This window comes from Mchenga conophoros, linkage group LG14, assembly GCF_057382185.1.
Source record: "Mchenga conophoros isolate Kocher_MC1m ecotype Shallow Benthic linkage group LG14, M_conophoros_male_GT1.1, whole genome shotgun sequence".
NCBI classification, from domain to species: Eukaryota; Metazoa; Chordata; class Actinopteri; order Cichliformes; family Cichlidae; genus Mchenga; species Mchenga conophoros.
Genome location: NC_140539.1, coordinates 8633448 through 8656950, shown reverse-complemented (window position 1 = coordinate 8656950; position 23503 = coordinate 8633448). Strand labels below are relative to the sequence as shown.

The window sequence follows — 23503 nt, the reverse complement described above, 5'->3', positions numbered from 1 at the left end:
TGCAAGTTTTTCAGAAAACTTACTGACCTTGAGGTCAAGATCAGTCGTATTCAAACTCATCCAAGATTTTTAGCAAATGCTCCTATTGTCACCTCGTTCTCAAGTTAAAGCATTCACAAACCTGGGTCCATCACGCCTACCCACCGGGGTGACCACAATCCCCCATCAGGCTTTTACAGCTGAGGGGGAAAAAGGCCAAAAATAAATCTTTAATGTCAGAGAACAGAGCCAGGCAGTGTTAATTCATCTCAGTTTATTCTTATTCACATTTAAAACATTTTCATGGCAGCACATTCTTCCAACCATACAGGCGAGACATCCTGTCCTGCAGAAAAACAAAATCCCATAAAATTCTTTTTTTTAAAAAGAAAAAAAAGTCTAAGGGTACGTCAGTGATTAAAAACAAAACAAAAAACATCATAAGTCATATGGAGGATAAGCAGCATTTAAAATTTTGGGGGGAAAAAGCGTTTCCTGATAAATGTGTGTTTGTGTGTTGTAGCAGAGCGGGCCCCTGCTTCACCTTTGGATCAATCCCTATCAGTGTTAGAGGAGCTAGAGAGCCGACCAACGGCGTGTCTGCGGTCCTTTCAGTTCACTAAGCCTGACGGGGGCTTAAAAATCACATTGGAGCGAGGGGTGGAGAGATACTGAACGAAAGAGAGAGAGTACAGCTGGCAGCAGAGAGAAGGACGATTTAAAAATCTGAAACCAGAGCGGGGTTGTTTTCTAGCCTGCGTGTATTACTGCCTGCTTGTCAGAGAGTCGTCTTCTTGCTACAGACCGGGCTCACATTGTTTCTATACACAGGCTGCCTATACGTGATCCATGTGTGCCGTGTACACAGCAGCAGAAATAGAACTGCGTGTGGCTTTGCAGGGATTGTCGAGTCTCCACAGAGCCTGCTGTGTTGTTGGGAATATAAATATCAATATGTTCCCGAGGAAGCCTCCACAGAGTCTGTGCACAGCAGATGTCTGGGTAAACTGTTACCCGAAAACCACAGCATTTCTATCTGAGGACATGTGGTTAGACTCGACATAGGAAAATGGATTGACACGTTCTCTTTTAATCTCTCGTTCCCTTCATTTCATTCATCAGCTCCTATAGTCATCTGTCAGAAGATGGAAACAAGTCAAAAAAAAAAAAAAAATAAGAGCATAAAACCAGAAGATAAAAACACCCAAAATGGAAAACCCCCAAACTTGTGTAAACAAAACCCTTTGCGGTGGCATCTTAACCACCTGTTCAATGTCATCGCCTGCATCCTCAGCAGATGTCTGATGTTCAGTCCAGAGGCTGGTTACCATAAGAACAAATGGGCCTCAGTTTCTTGCTGTGTGCGTTTAATGTGTATGTGCCGTCACTGGTACTGGAGGTAGTTCTTTAGTGTCTGCGGCAAGGGGAGTGTGTCAATGTGATGGATGCGCTCTCTACCCAGAGCCAGTCGAGCTACTCGTCTGCACAGGTCCATGAGGGGGAGGGGCTCCGCTGTTAGAGATAGAAGAGAGCACAGACACGGGTTAGAGTCCAAACGGGCCAAGGAACAACTTCAAAATGCTCCAGGTATAGATGACAAATCATGTCCAGAGTCATTTTAGTCACAGTTTACATTAATTTTTAAGTTTGGGCAATATTTCCTGTGAGGCAGGAAAGCATAAAGAAGCATAAACATGTAGACACATTTCATATCAAGGACAGTAAGACACTTTGCAAAACAAAACCGTAGGTCATGGTAGTAATAAACTACAAACTTTTACACCAACTAGATTTAGGACACTTAATTGACAAAAACTGAAATAGTTGGATGCTTTCAAAGTGACTAAATGACCTTTCAGTCAGAACTAAAACACTGCTGTCAAAATTAACAGCGCCTGCAATAAGAGAAAGAAAAGCCCAGCAATCAGACGACCCAACAAGCAAGCAATTTGGAACAGCGGGAAGGAAGAACCAGGCGCAGGGAGGAGCATTTGCCACTAATGGCTGAACTTTTTTGCATTTTGAACCATGCAAAACTACTCTGGTCGAACCCAAGAACAACAAGCAGGGAGCTAGGAGTGAGCATAGGTCGTCCCTTTCAAGCCTCATTAACCATTGTAAACCAGAGGGAGCAAACCCAGTGATACATGTTAACATTTGTTTCATCGTTTTGTGTCATTATAGAGCAACTGCTGCTGCAGTTAACAGACACTCAGTGACGGGTTGTCAAGTAAACACCAGGAGCTGACATTCTGTACAGAGTGTAAAATGCTTTGTTTGATTAGGACTTTGTTAAATTATTACTGCAAAACACAAGAACACGAGGAATTTCTTTCTTCTTTTTAATGGACTGATTGCACAAAGATAATACTTAAGGAAAAAGGTTTATGAGTGTGATCATAAGGCAGATGCGACCTTGTGACCTTGCATGAATGCAACTCTGTTGTTCTGAAGTGTAAAACATCAGTCAAACTAATGTTACAGCACTCAAAGTGTAGCAGCCTTTTTTGGGTGGGGGCAATCTCACGACTACTTTAATTACGTTGCATCTTCATACATGCGAATGGAAAGAGAAGCAGCTGTTAACAACATTTAAATATATACACTTGTCATCACTTCCAACAGAGTGTGCCCAGCAGAGCACGCCAACTTCCCTCCCACCAGTTTTAGAGGCAACTGATGTCTGTGCATGTCACACAGACAAGCCTCTTAAACTGCTACCCCTGTACGGATGTCAAGCTGCTCCACCTGGAAGCACCATCTGGTGAAGCAGAATTCCTGCTGCTTGGAGTCCACTTAAACACTGTGTGAAGGACATGAGGAGAGACGTTTACACCTGCATAAAAACCCAGTTACACACACACACACACACACACACACACACTCTAGTTGACGGGGGTAAATATTGAAGAAAGACACTTCCGTGAGCCAACCTGACCTGCAGGATCCACTTCAGTTACACACAATCACAACACAACAATTACTCACACACAAACACAGTTGATACTAGATTTTCTTCCCAAAGTAGATGTTTTCAGTAACCACATCCATCAGCACGAATGCTATTTCCATCTGTTCAGTCAGCTAGCTGAAACAATCTAAGGAGGGCCACAGCACACACTTACAGTCTCCATCATCTGCCATAACATTACATGGCCCATATGATCATATACAGCAGCGGTCCCCAACCCCCGGGCCTCGGACCGGTACGTGAGTCGTTTGGTAAAGGGCCGGGAGAGTTGAGGCTCAGGTGTGAAATGTACAGTTTTAAGGGTTTTTATCAGTTTTCAGCGTTATTTTGTTATCATTTACTCGGTTTTCCTTGGTCTTTTCACGTGTGTTATGAATAAAAAAAAAATTTCAGTACCGGTACTAGTTTTATTTTGTTGTATTTATCCGCGACACCTTAAAGGCCGGTCTATGAAAATATTGTCGGGCATAAACCGGTCCGTGGCGCAAAAAAGGTTGGGGATCGCTGATATACAGTATGATGTGTGAAAACGTGCCAATGATGGGATGCAGTTCTCTTTTATGTAACAAAGTTTTGGCTTTTCCTCGTGTCCCGGGCAACCGTGACAGCATGATCACAGCTGTCAAATATTAAGCTTGTTTATTAAAAAAAACAACAAAAAAAACCAAAAAGATAACATTGAGAACATCTGCCAGTGACAGGTTCTTAAGAATTAAGATGGGAATCTACACGAAACACTAAAAACACAGACTGGATCAACCCAGCCGTTGATTCAGCAAACACAGTAAAGTGGTGCAGTTTTATGTCTATGAAACTATGATCAATCCCAAATGTGCAAAGCTGACTGATTATGACACTTAGGGTGGGTGTAATATAATGGGGCCAGTTCCCGTACTTATGAAGTCATAATTTTTTTCAAGCCTTTTTGAGCCCTAAACTAAAAATCAAAATTTCAAACCACTCATATGTACTTCACGGTCCTGTTACTCAAAATATCCACAGTATGAAAATGAAATAAATTCTGGGAGTTGGAACTTGTTCCAGATTTGACTGCTTTTAGATGGAACAACGTCAGACTGACTGTTTCCAGAACCTGCTTACAGTCTGAAGCAATGAAAATACATTTTAAACATCCACAGAAAAGCAACAAGGGCTATGACTGACCGAGCCCTTACTCTCTACAGTTAACAGTATGCAGCATTACCACAAACCGAAACCCTCTGCCAAACTCCTATGAGGACTATTCTGACAAGTGTTCATGGAAATCAAGCACATGGAGCTCATCAAGAGACCTCGGGCATTCCTCTGGGCATGAACTGCTGCCACTGTGGCTTCATGACCGCTGAATGGCAATCACAGCTGAAAGGCAGCAGGAGCTGGTGAGGCTGGACAAGCACACATCAATACTAATTAAAAACCGCCTTCATCATTTTATGTCTTTGTTACAATCAAAGCTGATGGGCTTTCCGTCCTCATGCTTGTCATGTTATTTGTAAATCATGGCGAACATCCCACCAAATCTCTCTGCTGTGGTTTTGCTAAGTGACGTTTTGAAAGCACAGTGAGGGGAAGTGATGAAATCCAGCAGCTGAACAGGCATAAGGAAATCGAGTAGAGCTGTCTGGATTTATGTGAGTGTCGCATGCTTAATGAGAAGTCTTTGTTAAGGGTTCTTTGTGGACATGTGGCAGTGTGGATTTATTTGTAGCCACATCAACAAGCCCATATCACAAAGACGAGTTGAATGAACTCCGACTTAATATAGACAATGTGCAGCGATGTGTGCAATGAGACTGTACAGCCGATAATCCTTCACAGCAGCAAGTGAAATACTTGGCAGGCCAATTGCATCCCTCCAACATCTTATTAGCCTCTCTCTGCAAAGGCAAGTCCATTCTTTAGCGCAGCAGCTTAGCAGATTAGAACTTAAGTCTTTGCAATATAAACCGATGATACAACATCATCTCCATTCAGCCTGCAGCTTGTGACGGGCTGAACTTTGCTCTCGAGAACAAGGAACGCGCTCTTGGTGCACGTGGAGCCTGTGCATATGCATGTTCCCTTGACAGCAATCAATCAGCCTACTAGCAGTAGCCTTAGCATATGGATAGTTTCCATAGTAACCAGCTCCTTGCACCCCCACTATGTGATGTCACTGTACCGGTAAAGACTCAGATGCAAATGTGCTCTGTGCAGTCCACTGTCTGCATCTGACTGTAGCCTGTTAAAATTGAGCCAAATTCAGTTGTTTCAGCTCAGATGGAAATGACTGTATTAAAAAGTAGCTTAATAGCAGCAGATCCCCCAATAAAGACACAGCTGCACACCCCGATTTACAGCTACAATACCACTGCTCTAATTGGACTTCTAGGTTATAGAAGTAGGTTCTATAAAGGGTTGTTCACATTTTCACAAGTGTACTTACACTTAGTTTTAAGCTGATTTTTTTTTATTTTTTAAACAAATGGAAAATTCTGAAGGACGTCTGTCATACTGACATAATATTGGCAATGGATCTACTGCCGCATTGAATAATTCACATTACAGTACAATTAGAACATTCTCCTTGGGACTTGGGGGGAATAAAGAAACCGGTGGTTCCTCCAGTGCTTTGTGGAATTTTCTCACATTACTCCCTAGTGCAGTGGTTAACGCAATCACTTGGGAAGTGAAAGGTCACTGGTTTCAAAGGTCACAGTCCAGAAGGGCATCTGGCCAATTCTGAACATTGGCTGTGGAAAAAACTGGATTTTGACTGCATGTGGTTGCAGACCTGGTCCTGACATTGCTTTGCATTCACTGGAAAAAGCCTCAATAATATTGATCATGTTCCTGCAGCATTAATATAAAAAGGATGAATAAGGATAGGATCGTTAAATGAGGTGAAAAATGTCAGTGACTATAAGATGTCATACAGTGTCCATGTACATGAGTCTATGGTGTTCCCAAGTACACGATGTGTAAACCAGCAGCTTGGTGTTAATGACAGATTTTTTTGCATGTTACTCAAATCAACATAGATGTCATGAATCACTGTGCAGCAACAGCTTCAACCATGCATTTTGTATTTGTGGGTTCTCTTACATGCACACACTCTGATACAGTGCAATTACAATTAATGTGAGTATTTGATTATTTGGATAAACTAGTGGAGCATTGTTCTAATGGAGTTTTTTCACCTGTATTGTTAAGGTGCTGGAATATCTATGACCCCTGCAGAGCGCTTCTTCCACACTGCGCTGCAGAAGTAGTGCACAGTGCAAGGGGGAGCGAGTGCTTGGAGACCTTCGTTCAGAGAACCTTTGATGACTTCTGATCACTTGTGTTTAAAAAAAATAAATATAAAAAATACACATACAACATTACACAACACATTTATGTCTCCCCCTGTTACACAGATGAGATCACTATGGCTGAAATAACCAGACAGGTGTCTGTAACAGGGGAATGCATATAAAAAAATTAAAATATTCCTTTGCAACAACATTTCTTGATGTATTTGATTACACTCAAGCAACCACCCAGCTGCAGTCCAATTAGTTCATATTTTTCTGCTCTGTAGCCACACTGACTACAGTTTTTGCGTGCCTCAGCTGTAATTGCAGCAAGAAGAGTCCATCTTCTTCTTGCACATTTGAAATAGGTTTAAAATTTATTTTTAATGACTTATAATTACATTAAGAATTTCTTTATGAGCCTGTCAGTCAAATGACAGAAAGTCTAAAATCTGCTAAGATTGGGCCTCTGTGTGGGTGCGTGTGTGCATGTCCATGTACATTTGTCATAAATGAGTGTGCATCATGTCAGCATTAGGTTTATATGCTTATGAATATTGATGTGAATTATGAATGCTATAAGTGGTTCCTTAATGTCTTTTTGTACTCCTATAGAGGTCAGCATGTTTAATGTACATTTATCTCAGCCCACACCTACAACAGTTGTTTTCAGAGGTACTACATGTGCATGCATCAGCAAGGAGAGCTGAGCAAAAAGAGAAGAAGAAAAAAAAACTTCATTATTTAGAGTGCAATGATGTCATTACATGTGAAAAACCATTATTTGCAGTATTTCACTCATTACTCTCTGACAGTGCTCTCCCGAGGGATGTGGGGTTTCTACAAACTTGCTGGAAGCCAGTCACTGCCGGCACAAGCTGGTCTCCATGGTAAGGGTTGCCTGGGGTGACAAGTGGTCCTGTCAGACACTGATGATGAGCACTAACAGAAGGTAGGCACTGTCCATCAGCTGATAGACTCGACTAACACTGACAAGTGATCCGAGTTTGGATTACAAAACTGCTTCTGTTCAAATCTGCATATGTTCAGTCTCAGTCGAATCAGTCTCAGTCGAATCAGTCTCAGATTCGACTTCACACCACATCCAGCTGTGACTATGTTCAGACTGTTGGGATATTGGAGCTCATTTTAGAATATCACTGATGAGCAACAATACAATTTAACACAATTACATTTTTTCTTTTTCTTTTTTTTTTTTTTTTAAATTCTCGAGTGCTACTGTACACGCTTTAAAACTTGTGTACCCATTTCCATTTCATCAGTGTACATAGTGATGTTAAAAATATAGTGACATATTTGGACAATATTGCTTATATACAGTCTTACGCTGTGTTACATAAACCATCTGTTCAGGTTGTGTGCTTCTGTTAAGTATAGGTAGAGCTGGGCGATAGAACGATAACGATATGTATCGCGATATAACTTTTACTCGATAGAGAAATTAAGCTATCGTGATAGACCTCGCCGCTCTTGTCCTCTTAAAAAAAAAAAAAAAGAAAAAAAGAAAAAAAGTCAGCCAATCCAAATTAAGTAGCGCAGAGCCGAACCAATCACAGCCGCAGCGTCACGTCGCGTGACTTGTAACGTACAGCACAAGTGCCAAGCCGCACGTGTGTTTGTTTGGGAAGCAGCCAGCGCATAATGGAGGAAATGAGTGTGCCGACTAGAAAAATCAACCGAGCGTGACCGAAGAGAAAACAGATGATGGTTACAACGCCGGAGAGATTGTCGAACGGAAGAGCCATAGAAGTTCCGTAGTTTGAAGGTATTTCGGCTATTTCAAGTCTGACAAAAAACAGAGTAGCGTGCACTGTAAATTGTGCCGAAAGCAAGTCTGGAAATACAATGAACTGGTGCATGCGTCACACTGTGCGCCACGTTATTGTTTCGGTGAAATGAATTTCTACAATACTGTTAATTCTACTCTCTGCAGTGTTTAAATGCTTACATATACACACAGTTACTGTCCGTCCACACATACGACTCGGTTCTGCTTCTATGCCCCAGCTTTGTTTACTTTTTCCCACTGAGGCTTCTAGACTTCTGATTGGCCAATATTTCTGCACGGTTAGGAATCTAGCGCCACCTGCTGCTTTGGCATGTTCATAGCAGCGTTTTCCTTCATTTCTGCCTTTATGTGTGGACGGGATTATTTTTTAAAACGAAAACGGAAAATCTCCGTTTTCAAAAATACCCGTGTACGCGTGGACGTAGCCTCAGTCTCTGACTGGAAGCGCTAATTCGTCATTCGGCTTTTGTCAGACTAAAGTAACTGTTAAAACTGTTTGAAAAGCTCAGCTATACAACAAGGAGAGATTGAGAATTTCCTTTTAGTTCTCAGTTTATTTGATATTGACAAAAGTTAGTCAGTTTTGTCTGTTCTTCTGTAAAACAAACTAAGATTTATTTTTAGAATTAATATTTTGTTTCTAAGTGGAATTGACAATTTAGTCTGTTTCGTTTGTTCTATTTTGAAACTTAAACGCTTTAGCGGCTGCCTTTTGTGTAGTTTGCAATATTTGCCTTTATCTGAAAAAGTCTCATGTTCCTTAAGTACATCTACCCTGTTGAACTTATTATGGGAAATAAATATTTAAATAAAAACAAGCTGCTGATTATTTCACATTTTACTTGTGAGCAACGGCACATTTAAATCTTACAAATATAGTTATTTGGCTTATATCGTGATAGATATCGTTATCGCCTGAAATGAAAAAAACATATCGTGATATGAAAAAATCTCATATCGCCCAGCTCTAAGTATAGGTAACAGTTTTTATAAGGGATTTTTGGTTTCCATAGCACAATAACTAATTAAAGCTTCACCAAACAAATAACAACTAAAGAATCAATAAAGAGGTGAACTAAAGTGTGAGAATCTCATAACCTCACTTTCCAGAGAATGAACCACTGGACATGCCCACTGTCTTCATGCAGTTGATGAAATCATTATTCCTTACAGCAGAAATAATCAGAATCTGCTGCAGTTTTCAGTAAAGTTTAACTGTTTCGAAATATTATCCAAGACACTGATTTGCATTTCATTTCAATCTATTCTAATAAAATGTGCTTCGGGCACTTCATATATTGTTTCCAAAGAAAACACTGACGCACCGCATTATTGCCATTCAACCCAAAACTGGTTCAGCAACATGCATGTCATCTGACATGCAAACTGACTGTTAGAGTAGGTTTAGCAAAGAATCTTTATCATCCTTTGGAGGCATTTAAGTCAGCTTAAAAGTGGAGCTCTTTGCCAATTCTTTATCTTTCCTCCTGCTTCCAGTCTGCCGTGTGAGTGTCCAAGTGTGCGCTCTCCCTTTCACCTACCGCACTCATGACTTATTTGGAATAGCCAGAGACTCAACTGACAGATTTACGGCACACTAAAGGGGAGATGGAGTATGAAAACATGTGGATAAGGACGACTGAGCACCTAATGCACTAGGTGGACAGAAGAGGCCCGCAGGCTGGCAGGCACCCACACCCACCTAACACTTAAACAAGAACAAAGCGTAGGAAGGGGAGGTGAGCTCAGAGTTGGCAGCACGTCAGTTTGTCTGGCCTCACTCAGGTGTGACGGCTTGTGGGTAACTGTTGATGGTTCCCTTTACTTTCACATGTGCAGCCCACTAATTTTAAGTGCATAGACATCAGCTCACCATAATAGACGACCTAGTTATGGCTTACTTAGAAATTGGGGCTTAGGTAGGTCCATCTTTCTGGCACGTGTTCCAATTTAGTGATCCTTGAATTCCACCCACTTTTCCCTCCCTTCCTTCAATATGACAAATGTACTGAGGTAACAGGCTCCTAGCCATGCTTATCCAATACATTAGCATAAAACTGGTGCGGTTGTCAGACCTACTTTTAAAATGATGGGTGCATGTGTCTATATAAATAGCCCTTAAGGTGCTTAAGCAGCTCTGTTCCCAAAATGAGGGGAAAAGGGAGCCAGAGAGATGTCTTGGAATGGACAGAACAAGATGACCTGTGTGGGCGATGAAGGAAACTGTGGTTTTTAAAAAACCCCCAAAGGGATTTCTCTCTATACGCAATTGGCAATGCAGCTATCTAAATTGAATGGTCCACTCAGAATGCTAAACGAATCAGATATCATTAGTGGAAGAATTTTGTATTGGCTTCTCGCTTCCTTTTACATTGCATCGGCAAACAAACGAGTTCCACGCAATCAACTGCCATGAATTTAGTCTCTGCTCAAGAAATGGAGGCTAACAACAGAATTACTACACAGACCACTAAAATAAGTGATAGCTAACAGCACATGCAACATTATAGGCAAACAAACAACCAATCTTAAATGGGCTTAGTATAAATGTGTTTAGCTCCAGTGGTCATTCCATACCAGTTCTGCCTGGGAAGCTTTCTAATACGTCTTAGGAAGGCCCTTAGTGTGACAGCTCCTTAGTAGTGAAGCTAAATATTACCAAGATGGGATCTGCCATGTTAATATTATGACATCTCTGGTGTACGGTGAAAGGCAGCTATAATGCGTCATCCATCTTTACATGCAGTCTTGCAAGAGAGACCCAACTGTTTACCCACTACCTCAGTCAAATCTCTAATTGCTGTCAATCATAACCAAATGCATGTAGCAGCAGTTTGAAAGCTCTGTGGTACATAATATAGGATAGAACACCAGTTGAAAAAGGGTGTCATTGAGACCACTGTTTCATTGTTCTACTCAAAGTGCACCCACAAGAGCAGCACTCAGCCAGTCATCAGTGCTGATCACAAGTCCTAAACTGATGTCCTCTTTACTTCAAAGGGTACTTCATTTAAATGCTTAATTTACACCAAAATGGGCAGATAGAATTACCAGGATCACTTTAGCCAGAAAACATGTCTGACTGTTACATCTATTCGATACTAGAAGTGGGACATTTTGATCAACAACACCACATTCTGACTTAATAGCAAGCATAACAACACTTTGGATTTAAAAAAAAAAAAGACAAAAAAAAAAAAAAAAGCAACAACCCACACTTGGTAAGTGCTTGCAAGTCAGTGAATGAGCTCAACCTTAATCTTAGACCTTGCATAAATTAAGTTACAGCTTGCATCTGTGCTGTGAACACTGCTAACAGTGCTGAACGCCAGACAGCAAGGAAGAAGAAACTATGGCTTTTACATGGGGCAATCCTTGACCAACAAACTAGTGAGCAAAGTGACTGATCAACAATTAACCACCCACCTTTGCACACAAAAGAAAAAGTCAGCTAACCCGTTTCCACAGCAACCGACCACTAGAGCAGGGCGATAGGACCAAAAATATTTATCACGATATACATTTGAAAATTTGCGATAACGATATAACTGACGATATAATTGACACTAGACAAAATACTTTACAACTCCACAACTTTATTCGTGAACAAAAAACAAAAAAACAAAAAAACAAAAAAAAAAAAACATCAATGTACTTTCACTTAAACAAGCAGCTTTTTTTTTATGTGCATTAAAGTTATATAAAAATTTAACAGTGCAAACGCAAATTCCTTGCTGACAGTTTAACCAAAAGGCAGTTGGAAATTGGCCGACATATCCTCAGCATAACCATGTATAATATCTACAAAACGTAAGAGGTTATATACACACACACACACACACACACACACTACGGTAATATTATGTTGAAGCACAGTACGTATCACTCCGCGAGGCTCCTGACTACGGTAGCCTAATGCTCCTCAAGCGGTGCGGCTACGTAGCTTAGCAAAGTCGTACTAAAACATTTGACCGATGTTCGAGCGCCGTGTACCACATAAAATCGTTTCGAGGTCAGTAAACACAACCAGAATTCATACATAAGGCACACGGGATTATAAGGGGCACTGCCGACTTTCAGAAAAATCAAAGGATTGATTTTAAGTGTTCCGTATTTTGCAAAAAACATGGTAATAACGACGGCCCGCTAGCATGCTCTACCAAAAATAGTGCTTTGTTGTGTATCTGACAGACGAAAGCTAAACCAGTTCCACACCACTGAAGTTGCAGCATTTTTACAAACCAATTCTGGTTCATCTGTTTCATTCACCGATCTGCTTTCACCCTTGCCATTCTCTGTCGCCGCCATGCTTTTTCCCGCCATGTGCGTATGAAAACAAAGGCACTGCGCATGCGCGTTTTACCCATATTCTATCGCAATATTTCATTTTCTTATCGTTGCCCAACATTATACTGGTATTACCGTGAATGGTACGATATGGCCCAGCCCTACCTACCACCACAACAAATGGGTGTGTAAATACTGGAATTAAAGGGGGGGGGGGGGGGGGTATCAGTGTTGAAAGGAAGGGGGAGAAAGACGATGAAACAGGAGGGAGGTAATGAAACACAATGAGAATTGGAGGCAAACACAGTTGATTTACAACCAGGGGTGGACATGCATGTCAGCAGGATGTCTGAACCCCTTCTTATGTGGTGTAAATTGCTGCCATTACACCGACTGTGGTATCATGAGGCCTGGTGTGGTTGATAGAAAGATCAGGCCAAAATCCAGTGACACCATGATAGCCAGTTACAGGTATAAAAGTGATTTAAAAAAGTAAAAATAATAAATAATCAAAATAATAATAATAATAAATAAACAAATAAATCCCGTCTCAGTAGGTGTGGCTTTCAACTGTATCTGGGACTCAAGACCAAAGTTTGGCGTTGAGTCTGTGAGGATGAGAAAACTGCTTTAATGTGGGGTATTAAGGGACAATACAGACAGGAGAAGGGTAAAAGGATACTCATCTCTTTTCGCTTCCTGGGGAGTGAGATGAAGAACAAAGGAGTCCAAGTGGGGGTAGAACGAGGGGAAGAAAGGAATGAAAGAACTACATGACACATGAAAAACCAAGAACCGAGAAAGCGAACAATCAGTGAATCCTCTGTGAGACCCAGGAATAAGGGAGCACTGACATCTCCGAGCATACATATTGACGCTTCTATTCTTCTCTACATCAGAGAGATGTGCTTTGTGTCTAATATCATACACTGATCTCCCATGTGCAATCTGCCACAACACAGGCTCGTCTGAACATTTGAGACTTCCAAACTCAACAGACAAAAACACGATATACCAGGCAGACAAATGGGAGTACGATTGTGTCGATTCATGGATCATTAATCTATAATTTAAAATGTTAAGCAAAATGAAAATGAAAACAAACGGTTTATTTTTGCAAAGACTAATGAAGCTCGTCAATAGAAAACAAACTATAAATGTTCTGAGAGTTAAACTAATGAGAATCACTAACAATTTACTTGCTAAAAGCACATCCATTCCTGACAGACCAGTGCAGACTGCTGTATAGTCACTTCCATGCTATACTGGCACACCTTTTAGCTACATCTTATATGCGATTAGGTCTATGTTGCCGCAAAGAATTTACCCGAGTAGGTATTTTTGGAAACTCATCTTAGCATTTCATGTTTTTAACTTTTACATCCATCGCAAAGATCACCATCATCACTGCTGAATGAGGAGTACCACCTGCAGGACGGCAGCTCCTGATACCAGTCCTTTATCTTTTCTAGTCACAAACGATGCTGTCATGATGCCAGAACTTCAAATAGTATCACGCACAAAAATAGGCAACAATCATGAAAGACAGCAATGAATGAATATCTAATCCCACAGTAATTTTTACTGTTGATTAGAATAGTTTGTTTTTTTGGACAGCCCTAGTCACAGAGTACCCGACAATCAAACGACCTCCAAAAGGCCTGAGCCTTGTGGTGTGGCTTTCACACTTTTCACCCACCCACCCAAAAAAAATAAAAATAAAAGACAAAACAAAACACATTGAACTCTTATATGTGGGAAACTGTACACCATACAACCACATACCCACATCCTCTTATTAGACCTAACTGAGGGGCCAAGTGGACAATTGAGACAGCCGAGCTTATATCCTCAGGACATTCCACTGATCATCGCTGTGACCGAACTCTGAAATCACATTACATTAAAAGAATGATACCACTGGCTGACAGTCGGCTGCTTAAATGTGTCGCCATATATTGACAATAAAAACAATTGACCAAATGTTCTGTAGGACAGAGAGAAGAAATACCTCGACCTTCTAAAGTTCGGGGCTGTGTTGTACTCACTTTTTGAAAACAGCAGTAAATGTTAACACTTCAAAGCAAGATTTCCTTTGGTCTGGGCCGGACATTACAGCAGCTTCACGTTCAGCCGTGGATCCATACATTCAGAACACTCAATGAAATCCCTCTTTTTGATAGCATACAACTTTAAAGTGGATTCTCCGTTTCAACCATGTTACTAGCTGTCCAAGGGCTTATCACTGATATAAAAAGGACTAGCATACAGTGATTTGTGAACTGAAACTAGTCAAAGAAAAGTGCCATGCCTAATCCTTACACAGACCACATTAGTATTTTAACATATTTTTCACACTAGCCAAATCCCACCTTCACACGAAGATGGGAAAATGTTATCATATATACGCAACAAGTGTGATCGTCATGATGTAACGACAGATGTACGGTGGCATGTTTTGTTCACAGAGCCAACTTTAACCTTAAGTTTCTCACCATTCAAGGCTAGACGCTTAACTCAGAAGCACACTGGGAAATCCTCCAGAACTCCCCCTCAACTGTCTGCTGTCCACACATGGCTCACAGCCATGGACACGGCGTCCGTGCCACACTGTTGGCAACGCCCCCAGCCTGTTTTGGGCCTGCGCGCAACATGCAGGCAAGAGCTGGAGGGTTGACTGAGGGCAGGGCTGTTACGCAATCTGAGCCGACTCCAGTCTCTGGGTTAGGGAATGATGACATTTAACAGAAAACACACAAAGCCAGCGCACGCACGCACGCACATTCATTATGTTTAAGTTTGGGACAGCAGTGAAATGGACAGAGCTGGATGTTTGCCTTCTGCGTGTCTGAAAGTTGAAGTCTGTATGAAAGTGCCACAAATGAAGTATGAATAGCACGCTTTAGTACAGAGACATCTTTCAGCTGCTTCCTAGTGGTTAACAAAGCAGCAGTCCCTCCTATTGTGGGCTTTTTGTAGATGGAAATTCATTGAGCATTTCTAACTGCCTCAAACCATATATCCTGAGAGCCAACACATGTTATAAGCACTTGGAAATCATCCACACTATTACCAATGGGTAATCCTCCACATCACTCGTGTATTAAATATTAGATAAACATGCCTTTGCTAGAATTGCTCCCTCCTCTCCCAGTTTCGCTGGACTCCAAGATGTTACAGCACAAATCACACCCTGGGTCACTGAAGCCCTAATGAGCTGCTCTAAATAGAAGTCTTTCCTGATTTGCAGCCATAAACATTACATATCCACAGTGTGGAAAATTTGCCCAACACATCCAACTCTCCGCATTTCTGCAGCGATGCAAATGCAATCAGCAAAACTGGCTCTAGTCGACTCGGTAGAGAGCTACGAGTTATGTGCTTTTCACACCGTGAAACTCAAATCTGTGTGTGCATGCTGACTACAAATTAAGTTCAAGTAGGTATCAACACAGCAGTCCACAGACAACCTAAAAAGCTGCATGAGCTCTAGTAAGAGAAGCCCATGCAAAACTTAAACAAGAATTAAGCAGAAAAGTCAAGACATTCAATTTGTGCCAGTCTCACTTTGGAAAGTGCTCCCCTAAATGCATGCTATGTAACATGTTTTGATAAATTATACAGTATTAAAGCTCAACACTGTCAGAAAACAAACAGCAGAAGGTAAAAGCAGATGCTGGAGATTACTGAAGACCATAAAGGGAATGGAAAGAAATTATATCTTCCCTTCCTATGTCATTTCTGTTGCAACACTTTCTTCATCTCTCCATGTGTTCCCCTCACCCACCAATCAGTCACAGCAAGCAGTTGCTCCTCCCTAAGCCTAGTTCTGCTAGAGCTGTCTTACTTTTAAAAGGGAGTTTTTTCTTCCCAGTCACTTAGTGCTTGCTCTGAGGGAATTTGCATTTAGACGACTCATTGTGAACTTGTTCTACATCCCAAACAAAAAACAAACAAACAAAAAAAAAACAAAAAAACAAAACAAAACTGATCTGAACAGTAGAGCATGTGACCAAAAATATTTATCACGATATACATTCGAAAATTTGTGATAACGCTATAACTGACGATATAATTGACACTAGACAAAATACTTTACAACTCCACAACTTTATTAGTGCAAAAAACCCCCCCCCCAAAAAAAAAAAACATCAATGTACTTTCACTTAAACAAGCAGCTGTTTTTTTATGTGCATTAAAGTTATATAAAAATTTAACAGTGCAAATTCCTCGCTGACAGTTTAACCAAAAAGCATTTCCATTAGAAATTGGTCGACATATCCTCAGCATAACCATGTATAATATCCACAAAACTTAAGAGGTTATATACACACACACACACACACACACACACACAAAATACGGTAATATTATGTTGAAGCACAGTATGTATCACTCCGTGAGGCTCCTGACTACGGTAGCCGTAATGCTCCAACAATCCATCAAGCGGTGCGGCTTCGTAGCTTAGCAAAGTCGTACTAAAACATTTGACAGATTTTCCAGCGCCGTGTACCACATAAAATCGTTTTGAGGTCAGTAAACACAACCAGAATTCATACATAAGGCACACGGGATTATAAGGGGCACTGTCGACTTTCAGAAAAATCAAAGGATTGATTTTAAGTGTTCCGCATTTTCCAAAAACCAAGGTAATAACGACGGCCCGCTAGCATGCTCTACCAAAAATAGTGCTTTGTTGTGTATCTGACGGACGAAAGCTAAACCAGTTCCACATCACTGAAGTTGCAGCATTTTTACAAACCAATTCTGGTTCATCGGTTTCATTCAACGATCCGCTTTCGCCTTTTTCATTCTCTGTCTCTGCCATGTTTTTTCCGCCATGTGCATATGAAAACAAAGGCACTGTGCATGTGCGTTTTACCCATATTCTATGGCATTTTCTTATCGTTGCCCAACATTATACCGGTATTACCGTGAACGGTATGATATGGCCCAGCCCTACTGAACAGAACCTTTTGTGTCAGAAAAATAATTTCAAAGATTAAAGTGCAGAAAACACAGTGTTGTACTTACGATCTAGTCCGTTAACGTAACGAATCGACACTTCACAGTGCCCCCACACAGCGCTGACGATAGGATAGAGTCTCTTGCCCTTCAGCCCCCTGAAAGCCACTCCTAAGTACTGTCCATCTACCATGAAGCTCAGCGTGCCTTCATCCATGTCTAGTATCACTGTCAGACAGTCCGGAAGCACAAACGATTCATCTGGCTCCAGGAAAGAGGGATATGTGGGTGCTGATGTGGAAACAGGCCGGTTCTTCCCATCATGGTAGAGTCTGTTCCGACCCAAGTCCCAGCCCCAGGACTCAGAGTCTGAGCCCACCAAGGCTGTGTAGCCCACCGAGTGTAGAGGCGCTTCAGCAGAGGCCACTCCCACAACAGCGTGGGTGCCTCTCTGTCTGGCTGGCCAGTGAATCCTCCATACATGGAGGCCCCTTGTATATCCCACCTTACCTCGGATACAGTCTGTGCTTTGTGCTACAGGGTGTCTGTGGAACGTCAGCTTGTCATCCTCCTTAACAAAGACATTGAGTGATCGGTCGTCAGGGTTCCAGGCGTGCTGAAGCTGAGTCTCTGGGCTTGCAGGGGGCATGTCCAGCAGCAAGTCCAGCCTAGGTGGCCGACAGAAATCTGGGCCCCGCAGTTCACGTCGAACAGGCCTGTATGATGGCTCTCCACGTACGTCGACTGACTTAATGGTTCCAGAGATCTTTTGGCCCATGGTTGGGAAGGTGCAAGGAAGGAAGGGTCAGAGGGGAGGGAAATGGCTGGACCAAGGGTGATAATGAGGGGCCGGTAAGTCCTGACGTTACCTCATGGGCGCAATGGTAATGCAGAGTCTGGTTGGAAAGTACCGTCTTCAACCAGGGGAAACAACACTCCTGAAATGTAAGAAAACACAAAATTAATTTAAAAGAGTTACCCATGACACATTCATTTTCAGCTCCTTATTTTTATTCTTGGACTATTTTGTATAAAGCTACTTTAACAGTGTACATCTGATTGGTGCAGCCAGTTAGTTCATCCACTGTCAGGTACTTCATTCAGCTGCCTTTAAAGAGAGTTCCTCATCCCAGTCAGAAACCAGCTGCACTGCTATGGACTGTAGCTGCCAGTGCTTGTTCTCTTATGCAGATTCTGTGCTTGTACGCGAGCCAAACCAGAACTTCAACCATGTATAAAAAAATTAATTAAAAAAAAAAAAAAAAAAAAAAAAGGTCATGTGCTGGTCATCAAGGCTGCAAGGCAAAGTGCTGCTGACATTACTGGCAAAGTGCTGCACCGAAAACATCCTAGTGATTGCTTTGTTTGCTAGCAGACTGCCAGGGCTGGCTATAGTATATTATGTTGACCTGCAAACAGTCACTGTCTATAGTATATTATGTTGACCTGCAAACAGTCACTGTCTATTAGTTGGGCAGAGGTAAAACATTAAAAAGTGCAAACAGTAAAATTGGTAAGGTTCACCCTAAAGGTAAGCTGCAGCTCTGATACACAGCTTTTACTTTGACGGTTGCATCTATTTCCAATTTTTGTCACTTCAGTTTCACTACAACTCAACAGTGCTAGTAGACTGTTAGTAGTCGGTCACTTACATTTAAACTACAACCACAATACACTGGCAACCAAAGCATACATGCACAAGGAGGCTGCTGGAGGTATACACATTTTTCCCCAAGTGACAGGTGGTTAACCAGGGGTCACTGAGTGGTGTCTTGGCCTGCATGACCGAGGCCTTATTTTCTGCCATCACCCTTCTGCCACACACAACTGATTTTTTTCCCCCCTCATGACTAGTGGTTGGCAGATGGCCACCATCCTCTCTGTAAACCTGGGGCCTTATTCTCTGGATCTTAAGTTGTCACACATCCATAGTGGGATACAAGTTAGCGTCATAGCGGCCCATGTCTGCAAAACCTCAATATCAAAAGTTACTTTGGTAATGAAAGTGATTTGACATTTGAGTGACATTTAAGTTACACCATGTGGAACTGTTTATTTGCCACTTGATACCTTGGCAGTCATTTGTACACCATGTACCGAGTTTGCAGCAGTCTAAACATGTGACTTGTCTGCCTTTACACTATTATCCAAAAAGCTGAGAAGACGACATCTGGTTCATGGACTGACCCATCTACTACATATTTGGGGAGGGAAAAAAATAACTTTAGAAAGTAAAACACATGACACACTCAAAAGCACCTACAACATTTTTGATCAAACAATCTGTGAAGAATCATTTAAGAACTCAGCTTTAACAGAGAAGGAGAGCCGAATTGCTTAAATTTGCTGCTGACTTCCTGTGAAATCACGCAGGATGCATTTGCTTTTAGCCAATTCCTCCTTCACAAAGCACACAATTGTGACGCAATTCATATTTTATAAGCCTGTAAGAGAACGTAGCATGCTGAGCTTTCCCAGCAAGCAAACTGAAAGCCTGAAGCTACTTCTAAACACAGGTGCAGAGTTTCCCTCGAATGACTTAGCTGTTCTAAATATTTTGCACTGGCATTACTCCGTGCGCAATCCCTCCACAGTGTTTTTCACACTCCCCTAGAGTTTCTGAGGAAACAACTCTGCAGGGTTCTTCCAGGGAAAGTACAGAATAATAACTAGTAGTGACCCACCAAGGGAGACAGTCATAGATGTGAGTAAAACAGATGAAGAGATCATGAAACTTTTAACACAGTTAAATGCAGCTTAAATCCATCCATCCATCCATCCATTCATTCATTCGCGTCCGCTTATCCTGTTCAGGGTCGCGGGGGGCGCTGGAGCCTATCCCAGCTGTCATAGGGCGAGAGGCGGGGTACACCCTGGACAGGTCGCCAGTCTGTCGCAGGGCCAACACACAGAGACAGACAACCATTCGCACTCACATCCACTCGCACATTCACACCTATGGGCAATTTGGATTAACCAATTAACCTATCCCCACTAAGTGCATGTCTTTGGACAGTGGGAGGAAGCCGGAGTACCCGGAGAAAACCCACGCAAACAGCTTAAATCCTTTCAAAGTAATAGTCAACAAATGAAACTAATTTGCTAATCTTTTGATTTTGAACAACTCAGTCTCATTTTTTCCCTATTCTCAGTTTTAAGCCTGATCTTAAAAGTAGAGTATGTCTGTCTCCTGAATCCAAACTGGGAGCTGGTTCCACAGAAAGCTTTCAGAAGCCTGAAAACTGAAGGCTCTGCCTCCCACTCGACTTTTAAATACACCAGGAAGTACTTTGTTAGGATAAGGAAAAGTAAAGTCTTTACAATATGATGGGGCCTCATTATTTAAAATATTGCATGTCACGAGAGGAATTATGAATTTAACAGGGAGCCACTGAAGTAGTAAATGGCCTGTATTTGTATAGCGCTTTACTTAGTCCCCAAGGACCCCAAAAGCGCTTTACACTACATTCAGAGACACACACACACACACACACACACACACACACACACACGATGGCAAGCTACATTGTAGCCACAGATGCCCTGGGGAGCACTGACAGAGGCGAGGCTGCCAAACACTGGCACCACCGGGTCCTCTGACCACCACCAGTAGGCAACTGGTGAAGTGTCTTGCCCAAGGACACAACAACTGAGACTGTCCAAGCCGGGGCTCGAACCTGAAAGACATATCCTAGTCAACAATGACTTAAAGATTCCTCACAGCATCACTGGAGACCAGAGTAATGCCATCTCAAGTAAATATCTGGTTTAAAAAACAAAACAAAAACAGCCGAGTACAAAAACCTCAGCTTAGAAGCAGGAAATCGGAGGTCATCCATGCCTGTAGTTTGACTAGTTGATTTGTATCATCTGGATTTGTGGATAGCAATGAAAGCGTATGCAGTGTTTTCTAAGACCACCGATTAAGGAAAGGACTTACACTATAAAAGGCATTTGTCCTAACACTAAACCCTGTGGAACTCCAAAATTAACTTGTGTGTTAGGAATACTCTTCATTTACATTTGGTATTTAGATTCCAATTTGTCAATGTGTGTTCTAATCTCTGTAGTAAAACAGAAGAATGTTATCTGTTGAAATTGAGTGAAACAGTAGTACTGATAAATTAAAACCTTTCATTTTGAGATCCAAACAATGAAAATGCTTACTTTTATGTATTGGTAGGAGGTTGGGGTTGTTTAGTGTCCCTTTCAGGAAGAGATTAATTGTGAGCTGATTTGGACCATATTCATTTAAATATATATATCTTGTAGACCAAAAGCTCTTTCCTCCTTCATTCTGAAATAAACCATGTAAGTTTGGGCTGTTAGGGAAGCACAAAAGCATGCCAGTATAGGAAAGGAGTGACTTACAACTGATAACAAAGGCATAATGATGAAATGATGGAAAATCAAATTGCCAAGCTATACATCAGATCCCAGGAAAAAAAAAAAGGAAAATTCTCAAATTTTTCGCTCGTTTCATGTTAGTGTCTAAATATCACAAAGTAAACATGAATTGCAGAAGTAAAAGGAGACATGAGATCCAAGAAAAATGTCACAGTGATGAATAAGCAGCCGCTCCGACAACACTCTCCACATGCACATTTAATGACAGTTTCATTTGCAGAACCTCCATTATGACTACATCCATGAAGAGAGACAAGCTCCCCATTTCCATATTAATTACTTGCAACCAATGTTCCCTCTAATTTTTCACGTGTCTGAGCGAACACACAAACTCCCTGAGCGATCCCATGGACCACTGTGAGCGACATCAGACGTGTGCACTGTGGTCACGCCGGCATCGAATCCAACCAAGTTACATGGTTTATTAAAATAATCAAATTACAGCATTTACATTTATGTTAGACTACTTTTAAACTGCTTTAGCCCATTTACAATGAAAATGTAAAAATCTAGCCATTGGCCTGTGTACTATGTTAACACTATTGGAAGTAAAAATAACTTGAACTCCAATTTCAAAACCAACTTTCTTTTTCTTTTTTATAAAGCTCTGACTTGTATTATGAGTCTGGTCTGTGAGAGAGTCCTGTAACTGTCTGCAAAATATAGTATGTAATGACCAATGTTGGGTAAATAATTATATAGTTACTCCTCAAAAAAAGTAACTCAGTTTGGCAAACAATGTTTTTTGCAGCTATTTTTTTTTTTTTTAATGCAGCAAAGGCGTTTTTTAAATAAACATTTCAAACTATTTACAGAACAATCAGCTGTTCTGCATCAAATTTGATGTCACACAAATTATTTGTGCCACTCCAAAAAATAATCTGTCCACTATGAGATAAAGGAGAACAACAGCCTGATACCTGCAGGCCTGACAACAGGAGATGTATCACTCCTGTAATATTCAGCAGTCGCCTCATTGTTCTGACACACACACACACACACACACACAACAAATCTATTGACTACACTACACACCAACTACATAAGATTTGTGCTAAACGTCTCAAATCTCTCACATCTCAAAACACCGCCGTCACTCCTAAAACTTCCCCCCGTTTCTAAACAACTAAATGCCACGTTGCCATGTCATTTTTTGATTGGTCGACATGGTACTTTTTTCGACCAATAGGAAAGGGTGGGGGTGTTTTTGGTTTTGTTCTTGCTCCCAGGCGGAGAGTGCTTTCGAGCCTTTTTTCTTATAAAACGCCGTTTTTACCGTTTCTTCCCGCAGTAAATATAAACAACGACTGTGTTCAGGAAGGAAACCAAACATTGCATATTGTTTTAATGACAACTCTGGTTTTACGTGGCCTATCAACGCAATTTAAAAACTGGTATAAAGTTCACACTTTTTCCGTCAATTGTTCCGTCTGTCCTGTTCATATCTCCAATGGTTGTACATGTTATCATTATCGTGGTTTCACTCCACATCAGCCGCTTTGCTAGCTAAAACACCGGTGTCGGCACATAAGGACGCTGTCATAGCCTGTCAACGACGTTGATTGGCTGCGTATACGAATGTGAATCGCATTATTGGCTGGACTATGGGATAAGGTGGGATCGTTCTAATCCCATACGGGAGCAGCCAGTCACTGACTAACACTGCAAAACAGAATTGTTAAAGTATTAATTTTAATTTCAATTCAGGTTAGATTTTTTTTTTTGTGCGCAATGCAGATTTTCTGTGCGCAGAGACTGTGCCAGCAGTGCACAATTGCACACGTGCGCAGCTTAGAGGGAACATTGCTT

At 41.4% G+C, this 23503-nt stretch overlaps 1 protein-coding gene across 5 annotated transcripts in view; it reads right to left on the bottom strand.

Moving 5' to 3' along the window:
- Nucleotides 1-238: 238 nt before the first annotated feature.
- The window catches only part of LOC146559204 (SPRY domain-containing SOCS box protein 4-like), a 56572-nt gene continuing 33307 nt past the window's right edge, over nucleotides 239-23503 (bottom strand). For all 5 annotated transcript variants that reach the window (XM_085245043.1, XM_085245044.1, XM_085245048.1 and 2 more), the window contains 2 exons: nucleotides 17357-18225; nucleotides 239-1491 (listed from right to left, as the gene is read on the bottom strand). In XM_085245043.1, the coding sequence (XP_085101169.1) occupies nucleotides 1364-1491; nucleotides 17357-18065 (837 nt within the window). In that variant the 5' untranslated portion in view covers nucleotides 18066-18225 and the 3' untranslated portion in view covers nucleotides 239-1363. The remainder of the gene's footprint in view (nucleotides 1492-17356; nucleotides 18226-23503) is intronic.